The 15,058-nt window shown below is 45.1% G+C and overlaps 1 protein-coding gene across 1 annotated transcript in view; it reads right to left on the reverse strand.

Moving 5' to 3' along the window:
* Positions 1-15,058, reverse strand: part of tsnare1 (t-SNARE domain containing 1) — a gene marked incomplete at its 5' end in the record, with an annotated part of 149,016 nt that overhangs the window by 64,417 nt on the left and 69,541 nt on the right. The window contains 1 exon segment of the mRNA NM_001112923.1: positions 2,313-2,474. Within this exon segment, the coding sequence (NP_001106394.1) occupies positions 2,313-2,474 (162 nt within the window).

A 15,058-nucleotide genomic window follows, 5' to 3' on the forward strand; every position in this document is an offset into this window, starting at 1 on the left:
CTGGGTCCTACCAATCAGCTGAGGCACTGGACCAAACCAATCAGCTGAGGCACTGGACCAAACCAATCAGCTGAGGCACTGGGTCATACCAATCAGCTGAGGCACCGGGTCATACCAATCAGCTGAGGCACCAGGTAATACCAATCAGCAGAGACACTGGGTCATACCAATCAGCAGAGACACTGGGTCATACCAATCAGCAGAGACACTGGGTCATACCAAGCAGTAGAGACACTGGGTCATACCAATCATCTGAGGCACTGGGTCATACAAACTGGAACTACAGCGCACTGGAACTTCCCCTCAACAACCAGCAGCTGTTACAGTCCAATCAGCAGCATCTCAACGGTCATACACAATGAAGCATCCAATCAAGTGCATCCATCTCAGGTCTTTCCCGTTGTACCTGGGTAATCTATAACAGGGACTCTGCTATATCAGGGGTAATTTCCAAAATATCTGGGCCTGCCAATCTCATTTTATGTAACTTCTAAATTACCTTTATGGGGACAATAAAGAGCAAACTGGCATTCACCCCAAAGCCCCCCTATGCCCTACAGCTGCCACCCAATACTCCCTTTCCCCCACCATGGGAGAACAGGTGCATAATATGGGAAATACAGTGCTTGTACAGGTGATGGGGTCATGGGGGTAGATGGTGTAAATGGACAAATCCAATAATACTGTTAATTAGGTGACTATTTTCTACTCTTTCCCCTTGTTAATCCATTGCAGGTGTGGTTTTGCCCTATGGTGCCATCAGACTGCCCTAGAAGCAGGTCATAATTCTATTTATTCCACGTCAGTGATGATAGTGTGTCTGTAAGGTCCCAATGCAGAACCTATTAGGCCTTGGTAAGCTGCCTGACGAGCAATTACTGACCTCGGTGTCACTCGCTTTTGCTGCTGAACATAAGAACTGGCTCAGTAAAGGAGACAGAGGGCTCATTTGACCGCTGGAGGTTACTGAATTGGGTCTCATTGAGAATTAATCAGAAATCCCAACGTGCCATCTCTAAGGGAAGAACAGAAGGAAGAAGACAATGCTTGTCTCACTGCAGAGAGACAGCCAATGATGTGGAGACATCTGAAGATGGAGAGAAGTGCCTCTCAGGTCACCACTCAATGGCCCCTGCCCACGAGCAGATGATAGACGACGAGTGGAGTTATCTAATTAAAGGCAACGCTCATCGTATAATTGTGATTTTCTATGACAAATTCAAGTGGCCAATGGGCACGACTGGATTGGCCTCGGGGGGTTACATTCCTTCTGTTCAGATGACACTGAGGCACCAACAGACACATCTAAATCCACAAATGATCATTGCGACCTTTTCACGTGACGTGGTGTCATATGGCAGAACCGCACTCAAGTTGCACCTCATACATGTGGGGTTCTTACATAGTAACCGCACAGCGTCAAATTCAATTCTATTTATAAACTATAAATACAACCACTAGTACTAACTGTAGATATTAGTATCACAATAGCCTTGGATATTCAATATCCAAGGCTATTGTGATACTAATATCTACAGTTAGTACTAGTGGTTGTATTTATAGTTTATGTATGTGAGTGTATAGATTGGTAGGTGTGGGTTAGGTGTGCTGGGTTTACTTGGATGGGTTGAACTTGATGGACACTGGTCTTTTTTCAACCCTATGTAACTATGTATTTATTTATTATATATATTTATTACTATATATTTCCTGCCCCTCCTCTATGCCTTAGGCATAGAGCGGGGCAGACAATTACTTTCACTTTCCATTCGGTACTCACTTCCCCCCTTCCCTCCTCACCATCTAATTGTGCAGCCAGTCATCCCCCATCAGTCCCCCCATTCCGGCCCATACACAAGATTTTGGGGTGATACAATGCTTCCCTTACGAACAATACCCACAAAATGGCCGCTGCCTCCTTGCTGTGATTGTCATTCCAAGACTGAAGGAAACCAGATTGATATTATTTATATAGCGTGAGTGAAATAGATTTTTCTAGACAAACACAACAGAAAAGAATTTGGGATTATTTCTTAGGGTGACAGGTTCCGTGAAGTCCATATTTGAGGGCTACCATATTCTGCCGAACTGATCAGGCTGAGAATGTGTTCCAAGGAAATGGGGTGCAGCCAGGTAGGGCCAGGGCCTAGCAAGGTTAGCGGAGCCCCATTTTCCCTATTTTACGTTCATAGCAAAACAACTGCTGGGTAGAAAGTTAATCTCCCAGAATTCTCTGCAGAAATTCCTCCTATTTAAATAAAATGTCACACAGATTTTATGGACTTTAAAAGGGCACCTTGCGCAGTCCATACCTCAATCTGGTTTATAGCTTCTTCCTTCTGACGGATTTCATCGAGATCCTCTTCACTGAACTCTGTCAAATCCTGCGTTTGCTTCTGGCTCTGCCACTGCTCGTCGCCACCATTAAAAATATTTTCGTCATCCGCAATGTCGGAAAATGGAGTCCGAGGGCTCTACGGAAACAGAAAGGGGAATATACAGCAGGTTTAGAGAGGAGAGTTCTCGAGTCATGTGATTAGGACACTGTATACATAAAATCACAGGTACACGTATGGGATCCGTTATCCAGAAAGCTCCGAATTACGGAAACCTGTCTCCCATAGACTTTTAATCAAATAATTCAGATTTTTGAAATTGATTTCCTTTTTCTCTGTAAAAATAAAACAGTACCTGTACTTGATCCCAACTAAGATATAATTACCCCTTATTGGGGCAGAACAGCCCTATTGGGTTTATTTAATGGTTAAATGATTCCCTTTTCTCTGTAATAATAAAACAGTACCAGTACTTGATCCCAACTAAGATATAATTACCCCTTATTGGGGCAGAACAGCCCTATTGGGTTTATTTAATGGTTAAATGATTCCCTTTTCTCTGTAATAGTAAAACAGTACCTGTACTTGATCCCAACTAAGATATAATTACCCCTTATTGGGGGCAGAACAGCCCTATTGGGTTTATTTCATGGTTAAATGATTCCCTTTTCTCTGTAATAATAAAACAGTACCTGTACTTGATCCCAACTAAGATATAATTACCCCTTATTGGGGCAGAACAGCCCTATTGGGTTTATTTAATGGTTAAATGATTCCCTTTTCTCTGTAATAATAAAACAGTACCTGTACTTGATCCCAACTAAGATATAATTACCCCTTATTGGGGGCAGAACAGCCCTATTGGGTTTATTTCATGGTTAAATGATTCCCTTTTCTCTGTAATAATAAAACAGTACCTGTACTTGATCCCAACTAAGATATAATTACCCCTTATTGGGGCAGAACAGCCCTATTGGGTTTATTTAATGGTTAAATGATTCCCTTTTCTCTGTAATAATAAAACAGTACCTGTACTTGATCCCAACTAAGACATAATTACCCCTTATTGGATGCAAAACAATCCTATTGGGTTTAATTAATGTTTTTTTTTTAGTAGATTTAAGGTAAGGAGATCCAAATTATGGAACTTGGTCCCAAGCATTCTGGATAACGGGTCCTATACCTGTACTAACTAGTTAAACATGGCCATGACACTGACCCCCTTAGATATTTGGTGCCCCCTACACTATTTTAGGTTCATCATTTTAAATTTTAATAAAATAATTACGTGCACCAACTCTAATGGTATTTTGCCCACCAAATATATACATAATAGTGCTGAATGGAATGTGCACTCAATGCAAGAACAGAGAAGTTGTACTAAGGAAGTTGTAATCCTATAACGGCACAAAAAGCTTCTTTCCCCCATACACCGCCTGCATTAATAAGTCACTTTGGGTTATGCCTCATAGGAGCTTGTAAACAACTGTAAATGCGGCACTGATTTATGAGGAGACATTGAGTATTTGTGCACAGTGAATTCATCCATTTAAGAAAAGATGTAGGTATAGAGAGCTGGATAAGGTTACCGAGTCGCCCTTGGAATTCTTGCTTTGAGAGCACTTACAAAAGCTTCCCCGTGCCCAAGTGGCACATTAAAATTACTGGCAAGAGAACATACCGCAGCTTTCTGCATTGTGAAGTTAGTAAATGTATCCTACCTTGTAACAGCAGCTAGAGTCCCCTTGCTTTTGTGTGTCTAAAGAACAAAAAATGAACTCCAGCGCCCATGAGATCTGAGAATGTTGTGGGACATTGGCATGAAGGAGAATGAACACTGGTGTGAAGAGTGTTGTAGAACACTGGCATGAAGGAGAATGTTGTGGGACACTGGCATGAAGGAGAATGTTGTGGGACACTGGCATGAAGGAGAATGTTGTAGAACACTGGCATGAAGGAGAATGTTGTGGGACATTGGCATGAAGGAGAATGTTGTGGGACACTGGCATGAAGGAGAATGTTGTGGAACACTAGCAAGAAGCAGAATGAACACTGGTGTGAAGAGTGTTGTAGAACACTGGCATGAAGGAGAATGTTGTGGGACATTGGCATGAAGGAGAATGTTGTAGAACATTGGCATGAAGAAGAATGTTGTGGGACATTGGCATGAAGGAGAATGTTGTGGGACATTGGCATGAAGGAGAATGTTGTGGGATATTGGCATGAAGGAGAATGTTGTAGAACATTGGCATGAAGGAGAATGTTGTGGGACATTGGCATGAAGGAGAATGTTGTGGGACATTGGCATGAAGGAGAATGTTGTAGAACATTGGCATGAAGGAGAATGTTGTGGGACATTGGCATGAAGGAGAATGTTGTAGAACATTGGCATGAAGGAGAGTGTTGTGGGACACTGGCATGAAGGAGAATGTTGTGGGACATTGGCATGAACGAGAATGTTGTGGGACATTGGCATGAAGGAGAATGTTGTGGAACATTGGCATGAAGGAGAATGTTGTGGGACACTGGCATGAAGGAGAATGTTGTGGGACACTGGCATGAAGGAGAATGTTGTGGAACACTAGCATGAAGCAGAATGAACACTGGTGTGAAGAGTGTTGTAGAACACTGGCATGAAGGAGAATGTTGTGGGACACTGGCATGAAGGAGAATGTTGTGGGACACTGGCATGAAGGAGAATGTTGTGGGACACTGGCATGAAGGAGAATGTTGTGGCACACTGGCATGAAGGAGAATGTTGTGGGACACTGGCATGAAGGAGAATGTTGTGGGACACTGGCATGAAGGAGAATGTTGTGGAACACTAGCATGAAGCAGAATGAACACTGGTGTGAAGAGTGTTGTAGAACACTGGCATGAAGGAGAATGTTGTGGGACACTGGCATGAAGGAGAATGTTGTGGGACACTGGCATGAAGGAGAGTGCTGTAGAACATTGGCATTAAGTGGAGTGCTGTAGAACACAGGCATAAAGGAAAATGATGTAGAACAAGTAAATGTCTATATAAAAAGAAAACACAAGGCTAGAGTGCAAGAAATTCAAAGCTGAAGTCACAAACAGCGCTTGAGCAAGACAAAACCAGTAGGTACAGAGGCCCCGTACCCCAACAGCTCTAAGCACCCATGCCATCCCCTCCTGTGATACAAGTGAATAATGCCAGCTAGTTTGCCCAGTAACACAAATACCTACCCATTTATTAGCTTTCACCAAACTAGTTAGAATGACGAGGAAACAAGCTGGACTTGCACTCCCAACAATCCATTGCCTACACATTCATTACAAAATGAGCAATTCTAACATGGTACCTATATGTTGTTCATTTTGTAATTGTCGTTTAAGTTTTTGTTGCTCCTCTCTCTCTCCCCATTGGTTAATTCAATGTATGTTCTCACTGGTGGTTTTGCCTTGGAATACTGGTGTTGCCATGTTGTTGTTGTGCCATATTGGCACAAAACTCATTCTGTGGACATTATTTGCATAAGGTTTTTCCTTGGCCTGTATGTCGGAATTCCGAGGGTGCAAGCCCAGCATTGTTTATGTGGTGTTCCCATCCCATTGGCTGAAGGTTTGGCACCCAAACCCAGCCTTTATTATACAGCCTTGGGATTCTTATTTTGGATGCATATAGTTAGAATAAACACATCTTTGGTTGCTCAATTCATTGCCTGAATCCTCTTCGGACCCACAGCGCCCAATGGCGACGCTACCGAGAAAGTAGTCCTGACACTTGCTCCGGCTTCAACAAACAACCTGCGCTTTTGTTTTGTTTTAAAGGTCAATGCTGACCTTTAACAAACACGCTGTATATCTGGAGCCAGACAGTGATATATGAGTCAGCTTTGCAGAATGAATTTTAGGGAATTATTTATCCGTTTTCCCAGTAAAGTGGCTCTTGCCTTGGTATCGGAGGGCTCCCTGCGCGCGTTCGGCAGAGGGAGGGTAAGAACCGAGCCGACGTTGTACATTTCTCTCTTTCTGCCCTTCTTCTCCAACACAACTCACCTTGGGGGCTGACAGATTTACAGCACCGTCTCCCTGAGCAGAGGCCCAAAGCAATCACACAGAGAAGGGGAGATGTGGGACACCTCCGTCGTTTAGGAAGATAAAATTACATTTTATTGTGCAGTCGCACACACACTTGGCCAGGAAGAGTCTAATTTGAACACTGGCATTCAAAGAGGCGTTTTATAGTTGAACGGAGAGAGACGTACTGATATAATTGCGTTCTTCAGACTTTCCTTAACTTGCCCAAGAAGAAACCGAGAGCTCCGGCAAAGACTCCGGCACTACTCCTGCCTGAGACACACTGGTTTCTATACGCGGCTAATTAGCCACGGCACCCAGTGCGCCTCCTCAATGTCAACACTGAAATCACTACACTATATGTTACTCGTACTATATTCCTAGGTTTGAATGGCATGGGATTAAAGCACTTGTTCAGAACAAGTAATGCCCTGGTCTGCTCTGACCGCCACCTCTCAGCTGCCAGTTACCTATAGCCGGAGTGGCACATACTCTTCACTCTGGGCCTAGGGCTGCCATCTACCCACTTCTAAGCCAAACAGGTCAGCTGATCCTGGGCCTCTTTGGTCCAACACTGCCTGTTGGTGGGTGGTTCTGCCGAGTCACTGTTTGCAGGGGAGAAGGTTAACAAAACAAATTGCTATGTTCCACATCTGTATAAAGAGCTGCTTCCTTATCTCAAAGACCAACAAAGGCTGCAGCAAAGGGGATTGTTTGTAGAACTGTCATTATCTAAAACCTAAAGGTCCCCATACACTGGCAGATCCGCTCACTTGGCGATGTTGCCAAGCGAGCGGGTCTTCTCCTGATATCCCCACCTAAACGATCGGATTATAATGACGGGTATAGGTAAAGTCGGTCCGGGGACCGCATCAACGAGCCTATGCGGTCCCCGATCTGACTAGATTTTCTAACCTGCCCGATCAAGATCTGGGCGATTTCAGGTCCAAGGGACCCATATCGCCAGCTACTATCGGTCCGTGTATGGGGACCTTAAGTCTTCAATTGAGTCAGAAGTGACCATAAAAAGTGTCCTTTGCAGGTAAAGTACAGGACATAATTATGTAGGACAGGGATCCCCAACCTTTCTTACTCGGGAGCCACAGTCAAATGTAAAAAGACTTGGAGAGCAACACAAGAACCATAACAGTTCATGGAGGAGCTAAATAATGGCTGTGATTGGCTATTAGGGGCCTCTATGCACCCTATCAGCTTACAGGGGGCTTTATTTGGTAGGAAATCTTGTTTTTATTCAACCAGAACTTGCCCCCAAGTCAGGAATTCAAAAATAACTACCTGGTTTGGGGGCACTGAGAGCAACATCCGAAGGGTTGGGGAGCAACATGTTGCCTCCGAGACACTGTTTGGGGATCACTGATGTAGGCCTAGGCTGTAAAGGGCACAACTGTTTAACTATTTAAGTGGTGAAGAACAGAGAAGCTGTTATAATACAGGTATGGGAGGCGTTATTCCAGTAATGCCCAACCAGTGGCTCGGGGGCAACATGTTGCTCACTGACCCCTCTGATGTTGCTCTCAGTGGCCTCAAAGTAAAAGCCCATTTTTAAAATTCTGGCCTGGAGGCACAATAGGGAGCACAGCGACACAGTATTACTCCAAGGAGACCCTCCTGCAGGGAGTGGCTCACAAGTGATAAAGGTTGTAGATCCGTGGGTTATTTGGCTATCAAAGTTTAATCAAATAATTTAAAATTTTAAAAGATATTTCTTATGTCTCTGTAAAAATAAAACAGTACATTGAACCCAACTAAAGTTGGCCATACATGGGCCGATAAGCTGCTAACTCAGACCGTCGGCGGATTTTATTAGGTAGAGTATGGGGCCCCGCCCGATACCTGGGTGTAAATCAGCCAGATGTTGATGGGCAGGTTAAAAGATCCCCTAAACTCTAATTATTTCGGTTTTTGTTCAGCAGCTCTCCAGTTTCAGCAGCCATCTGATTGCTAGGGTCCAAACTGCCTTAACAACCAAGGAGTTTAAATGAGAGGCTGATATATGAATAGGAATAGAAAAATAAGTAATAACAAGTAACAATAACAATAAAACTGGGGCCTCACAGAGCAGTGGGTTTTTGGTTGCCGGGGTCAGTGACCCCCATTTGAAGCTGCAAAGAGTCACTTTCACTCTATAGGCAGCTTGAGATATAATTAATCCCCTTTGTAGGAAAAACAATCCCATTGAATTTATTTCATGTTTAAATCACTGAGACAGAGATAGAAATTACGGAAAGATCCAAATCCCAAGCATTCTGGATAACAGGTCCCCTGCCAGTAATGGCTGCTGTGCCCTTACGGTTATTGTTATAGTGGCAGGAACACGGTGTGTGCCATTCGCTGCTCTTTCTATTACAATGGCGATGCCTATTGTACGAGGCTGCAATGTGCTGGAAGCTTAAGGTGAATGGGCAGAACACAGAGTAAGAGCAGCAGAGAGGGGGGCTGAGTGCATCAGGGAACAATGGCCGCCCCACACACTGCCCTCAGCGCAAGTTGAAAGGAGGCGGCACCGAGCGCAGGAACAATGGCCGCACTGACGCTTATTTACTCCTAATCATCACTCAAATCTGATTTATTCAAGGTATAAGGAAGGGAGTTCAAGCAGAATTCAAGGCTGAGCTTTCCCTTTTATTTTTGCTTACAAAGTCAGTAAAATTAGAGGCCGCAATGCATCATGGGGTGCAAGGTACAGATTATGGGGGGTACTCGCTCATTCCCCCCTAACCTGTATAAATGGGCACTGCTAACAGCAGTCACGCCTACTCTCCCCCCATTGGCTGCATTTCACAAGTGGTTGGACCAATTGTATTCACCCGACTCCGGCCTTCTTCAGGGTTTCCCATAATGCACCTGCCCTAAACGTATAACAAATATAAAAGGAGCTTACACTGTAAAATAGGGATGCATTGAATCCAGGATTCGGTATTTGGCCATGATTTGCCCTTGTTGGGATTTGGCCGAACCCACGGCCCTGCTGAACCCAATCTGAATTAGCATATGCCAATTAGAGTTTGGAAGGGTTAAATGTTGGAAAATTTTGACCTTCCAAATTCTAATTAGCATATGCTTATTTGGATTTGATTCGTTATTTGGGGGTTTGGCCGAATCCCTTTCAATGGATTCAGGGGTTTGGCCAAATCCCGTAGGTTTAGGGCCCCAGAACATTGGTAAGTTGACCTTTTCTACCCAAGATACATTGAAATTTCCTTTTAAATAGGACCCCTACCCTCCTGGGCTACCCTGCAACTGCTGGGTCTGCTTCCTCTGTAGCTACGACTACTAAATAGGGCCCCTACTCGGCCCCCACCCCTCCTGGGCTACCCTGCAACTGCTGGGTCTGCTTCCTCTGTAGCTACGACTACTAAATAGTGCCCCTTACTGGGCCCCCTACCTTCCTGGGCTACCCTGCAACTGCTGGGTCTGCTTCCTCTGTAGCTACGACTACTAAATAGGGCCCCTACTCGGCCCCCACCCCTCCTGGGCTACCCTGCAACTGCTGGGTCTGCTTCCTCTGTAGCTACGACTACTAAATAGTGTCCCTTACTGGGCTACCCTGCAACTGCTGGGTCTGCTTCCTCTGTAACTACGACTACTAAATAGGGCCCCTACTCGGCCCCCACCCCTCCTGGGCTACCCTGCAACTGCTGGGTCTGCTTCCTCTGTAGCTACGACTACTAAATAGTGTCCCTTACTGGGCTACCCTGCAACTGCTGGGTCTGCTTCCTCTGTAACTACGACTACTAAATAGGGCCCCTACTCGGCCCCCACCCCTCCTGGGCTACCCTGCAACTGCTGGGTCTGCTTCCTCTGTAGCTACGACTACTAAATAGTGTCCCTTACTGGGCTACCCTGCAACTGCTGGGTCTGCTTCCTCTGTAGCTACAACTACTGGCAGTTGGGTCACTACCCACGTAATGGGCAGGGATTAGAACCTTCCAGTACATAAACTACAGTAGTACTAGTGCTGCTCGTTGGTCCCCCAACTAAAATGGCGATTATTCAGCAATAAAACGCTCATCTCTGGGGCACGCAGACATGGCCGCCCCGGCAGGAGCACTACCAGAATCCCCTCGATAACCCGTCTGTGCTGTCAGAAGTCAGAGCGCATTCTCCTGCGTGAGAGCTCGGCGCTTCTATTTCTGTGCTCCGGCACAAATTGCTCAGCTGGAAATGCAGAACTAAATGTCATCCTTTATTTGCCGTCATCATTTCCATAAGAGCCACTTGGAAAGGAAACCGACTTGGATTTCTCGTCTACTTAACAAAATGGAAGCAAAAAAAAAAGTTTGGGAGTCCGTGCAGCGAGGATACAAAATGTACCGTTCCCCTTTGAGTTAACTTTTAGTAGGATGTAGAGAGTAATAGTCTGAGACAGTTTGCAATTGGTCTTCATTTTTTATTTGTAGTGTTTTTTTAATTATTTCGTTTTTTGTTCATCAGCTCTCCAGTTTGCAGTATCAGCAGCCATTTGGTTGCTAGGGTCCACACTGCCTTAACGACCAGGGAGTTTAAATGAGAGGCTGATATATGAATAGGAGAGAACCTGAATAGAAATATAAGTAATAAAACCTAACAATCACAATAAATCTGGAGCCTCACAAAGCAATAGTTTTCTGGCTGCCGGGGTCAGTGACCCCCATTTCAAAGCTGCAAAGAGGCAGAAGAAGGAAAATAATTCAAAACAATAAAGACCAATTGAAAAGTTGCTTAAAATTGGACTATCTATAACACACTTAAAGTTATATTAAAGATGAAATACATTTTCCATAAAACTATGGCACATAGGGATTCCCCTGTACTAAGCACAATTCAGCAGGAACAGCCCCCTACGTTTGCTCATAGCCTGTACAGAGAGATACCATAAAACTATGGCACATAGGGACTCCCCTGTACTAAGCACAATTCAGCAGGAACAGCCCCCGAAGTTTGCTCATAGCCTGTACAGAGAGATACCATAAAACTATGGCACATAGGGATTCCCCTGTACTAAGCACAATTCAGCAGGAACAGCCCCCGAAGTTTGCTCATAGCCTGTACAGAGAGATACCATAAAACTATGGCACATAGGGATTCCCCTGTACTAAGCCCAATTTAGCAGGAACAGCCCCCTAAGTTTGCTCATAGCCTGTACAGAGAGATACCATAAAACTATGGCACATAGGGATTCCCCTGTACTAAGCACAATTCAGCAGGAATAGCCCCCTAAGTTTGCTCATAGCCTGTACAGAGAGATACCATAAAACTATGGCACATAGGGATTCCCCTGTACTAAGCACAATTCAGCAGGAACAGCCCCATAAGTTTGCTCATAGCCTGTACAGAGAGATACCATAAAACTATGGCAGCATAGGGATTCCCCTGTACTAAGCACAATTCAGCAGGAACAGCCCCATCAGTCACTATTAGTCAGTACAGAGACTTCCCACAATATTAGACACAGTAAGTGCCACTCAAGGAGAACGGAGTTGAAGGGCACAGGGGTAACAATATAACTGGCTCAGAGGGGCTTTTATGAACACAAATTCCAGGGGGGGGCAACATCAATATCCAAGAGACATTTCTCGGCGAGAGAACTGTTCCAGTTGCATTTCAGGTTATAATGACATCTTGGCAATTCCCATTGACTCTAACAAGGAGAAATGTGACAGTTGGAGGCGTTTGGCCGGCGAGACCTCCCTAGGGGAAAGCTTTGGAGACAACATGGCAGCAAATCGCCACGCGTGACACGACATTAAGCCTTTCAGACAAGGGAAGGGGCCGGGAGAGATTTCATACATTAGCAGAAGAGCCGATCCTGTCCCTTTATATAACTCAATAGGGAACCTCGGCTTTCCCCTCGCATTACCCACAGTCCCTACTCGTACACATCAAGGTCAGGGCGCCCAATGTAAAGAGCTTGCAATAATCCCATTATACCCCCTGCTGCCATCGTGCAGGATCTCCTGTCAGTTCCTTTTGTCCGGATGGGACAGCCCGGCACACGTGAAATGATTCCATATTATAAACAGAGCCATTTTAGTCACAAGGTGACACGTCCAATAAGCGTCCTCTCACAACAACGGCTTTATCATGGCTGGGGGGCACGCACAATCCGACGTGGAACATCTGAGCAGGGACGCAGTCCCCCCTTGCTAATTCCTTTGTGAGCAATGATCCTTCTACAAATTACCATCTTTATTCTAATGCCAATTGGTGTATGAAGAGCCCAATGCACCATATATGTGTGGGGGGGGGGGGAGTTCAGGTCACGTTGCTTTGAATATGTGGGGCAAGAGAACCCCAAAATAAATGTAACTGCAACTGAATGCAGAGTCTGTGTGGATACTGATATTCTCTGCACTGCAGGTTCTGACTCCTGAAATAATGTAGTGGAAGCCAGCTGATTAACAGACCCAGCTATTGCTTCATTGCTATTGAGTTGGACTCTCGGATGGAGAGTGAGAAGGGTTAAACTCTGAACCAGCAGTGCAGAAAGGGCCCGGCCCTACCGTCTGCTGAGAGCCCAATGAGCTCAGTTGAGAGCCACAGTCAGTTACGAGGCAGTTCAGCGAGATCCGTTTGTCAGGCTGACCCAGATAGGGTGACGGCACTGTCATAAAAGCGGTTCCAGTTACGCACAGCGCCTGTCCTCGGATGCACGGGCCCCTCCGTATAAACAGCACAGGGACCTGAATAAAACTGACAAATGTAAAGGTCAACTATGCCAACCATACAGAAATGGTACCCAGCTAAGGAACACTGACATGGGAAAACATGTTTGTTACAAAACCATCAGTTAATGAAGCTTCTCCAGCAGAATCCTGCATTGTAATCTGTTTTTTCCATAGGGCTAGCCATATTCTTCATTTCCCAGGGTGCCACAGCCATGTGACCTGTGCCCTGATAAACTTCACTCACAATTTACTGCTGCGCTGCAAGTTGGAGTGATACCCCCCCCCCTCACCCCCAGCAGCTGATCAGCAGAACAATGGGAAGGGAACAAGATAGCAGCTCCCAGTAGGTATCAGAATAGCACTCAATAGTAAGAAATCCAAGTCCGGCTTGGGACTCCTCCAGTTACATGGGAGTAGGAGAAACAATAGGTTAGCTGCAAGCAGTTCTAATGTGTAGCGCTGGCTGAAAGCTCAGACTCAGGCACAAGGCACTGAGATGGCGCCTACACACCAATATTACAGCTACAAATACATTTGTTGGTTCAAGAATAAAAGGTTAAATGGCAGAGGGAATTATTTGCTGTGTTACAGTGTCATTTAGAAATAAAAAGTGCCCCATAAATATCATGGCAGTGTCCCTGTAACTACTGCCCGGCTGCTACTCGCTGAGTCGGGGGAAGAGGAACAAAGGGAAAGTTCCTATAAAACACATTACTAGCCAGACAAGAGAGATGCTAGCCCTGGCTCAGCCACATACAATCTCCCCAAAGCCTTGTCCCCAGGATAAATGAAGCTGGATATAAAGGTGCAGATATAATAATATATATATTTGTATTTAGCATGTGTATCAGTGACAGGTTGGACACACCATACAAGGTGGGCTATAGAACTATGATTATTTATATGTTATTTCTGTATCAGACCTTGCACTGAATATTCCCATGGATATTGAGCGTCGCTTTGCTGCCGGAGACTGACCCCCCAGATTGGCTCTATAAAACCATCTCTGTGACTCTTCCCAAGGTCAAACCATTCTGTAGAAGGTTACCCTAAACCAATCGTCGCTGTGCACTTTCAGCTTGACCTTAAATCTTGCCATAACCTGCGGAACAATGCAATGTTTGCCAATTTACTAAATGACTTGGCCGGCCGTGACTCCCTGAACCCTGAGCCTTTCCCCCATTTACAGACAATAATGTGTGAGAAGCAATCAAGCCTTCCCCATCCCTATCCCACTTGATCCCTTTGTGGCTCTGGGCCCAGCGCTTCATTTGGATTCATTATTCTCCAGGCGTTGGCCCCGGGGCCGCTGCTGCCTCTCTGGCTTCAGTTCTTTTGTTCCGGGGGGAATCTCTCCTCGTTATCTCTTCCCGTTACTATAACCCTGACTCCAATAGAAATCAAACAGTGAAATATAAAATGGGCAGAACTTTATGAACCTCCTGGTTCTGTGCAGTAGGCTCCATAAGGCTCAGAATAATAAGGGGCAATGCTCCGTGCTACACACAGTTCCCTGGTTACTATGCAGTGTAGATATTACTATATTGTGTAGCACCACCGCACACTAATGCTGCTGTTTTTGCCATGATTATCTCAATTACAATCACATCTCATTTGGGCAGAGCTTTGTCCACAGCCAACGTCCATTGAGGGTTGTTCATCTGAGTTAAATTTTAATATGATGCAGGGAATAATATTCTGAGACCATTTGCCTTCATTTTTTCCTATTTGTAGTTTAATGATTTCACTTTTTGTTCAGCATCTCTCCAGTTTGGTGTTTGGATCGACCAATCGCACCAGTCAGATGTAGTCGCGTGGGTCAGAATATAATGGGACTGATACACAAAGCTGATGTGTAACTACAGGAAGGATTTGCCTGTCGGAAGGGAACGCTGCGTCTTCATCTGACGAGAGAAAATCTGATGGTGTCTGACAGACTCTTTTATCCTCATTGCAAAACACTAACTGTCGGCTGGAGATGCAGGAACAAAACCCACCATCTGACTGTAT

This window comes from Xenopus tropicalis, chromosome 6 (assembly GCF_000004195.4).
Source record: "Xenopus tropicalis strain Nigerian chromosome 6, UCB_Xtro_10.0, whole genome shotgun sequence".
Taxonomy (NCBI): domain Eukaryota; kingdom Metazoa; phylum Chordata; class Amphibia; order Anura; family Pipidae; genus Xenopus; species Xenopus tropicalis.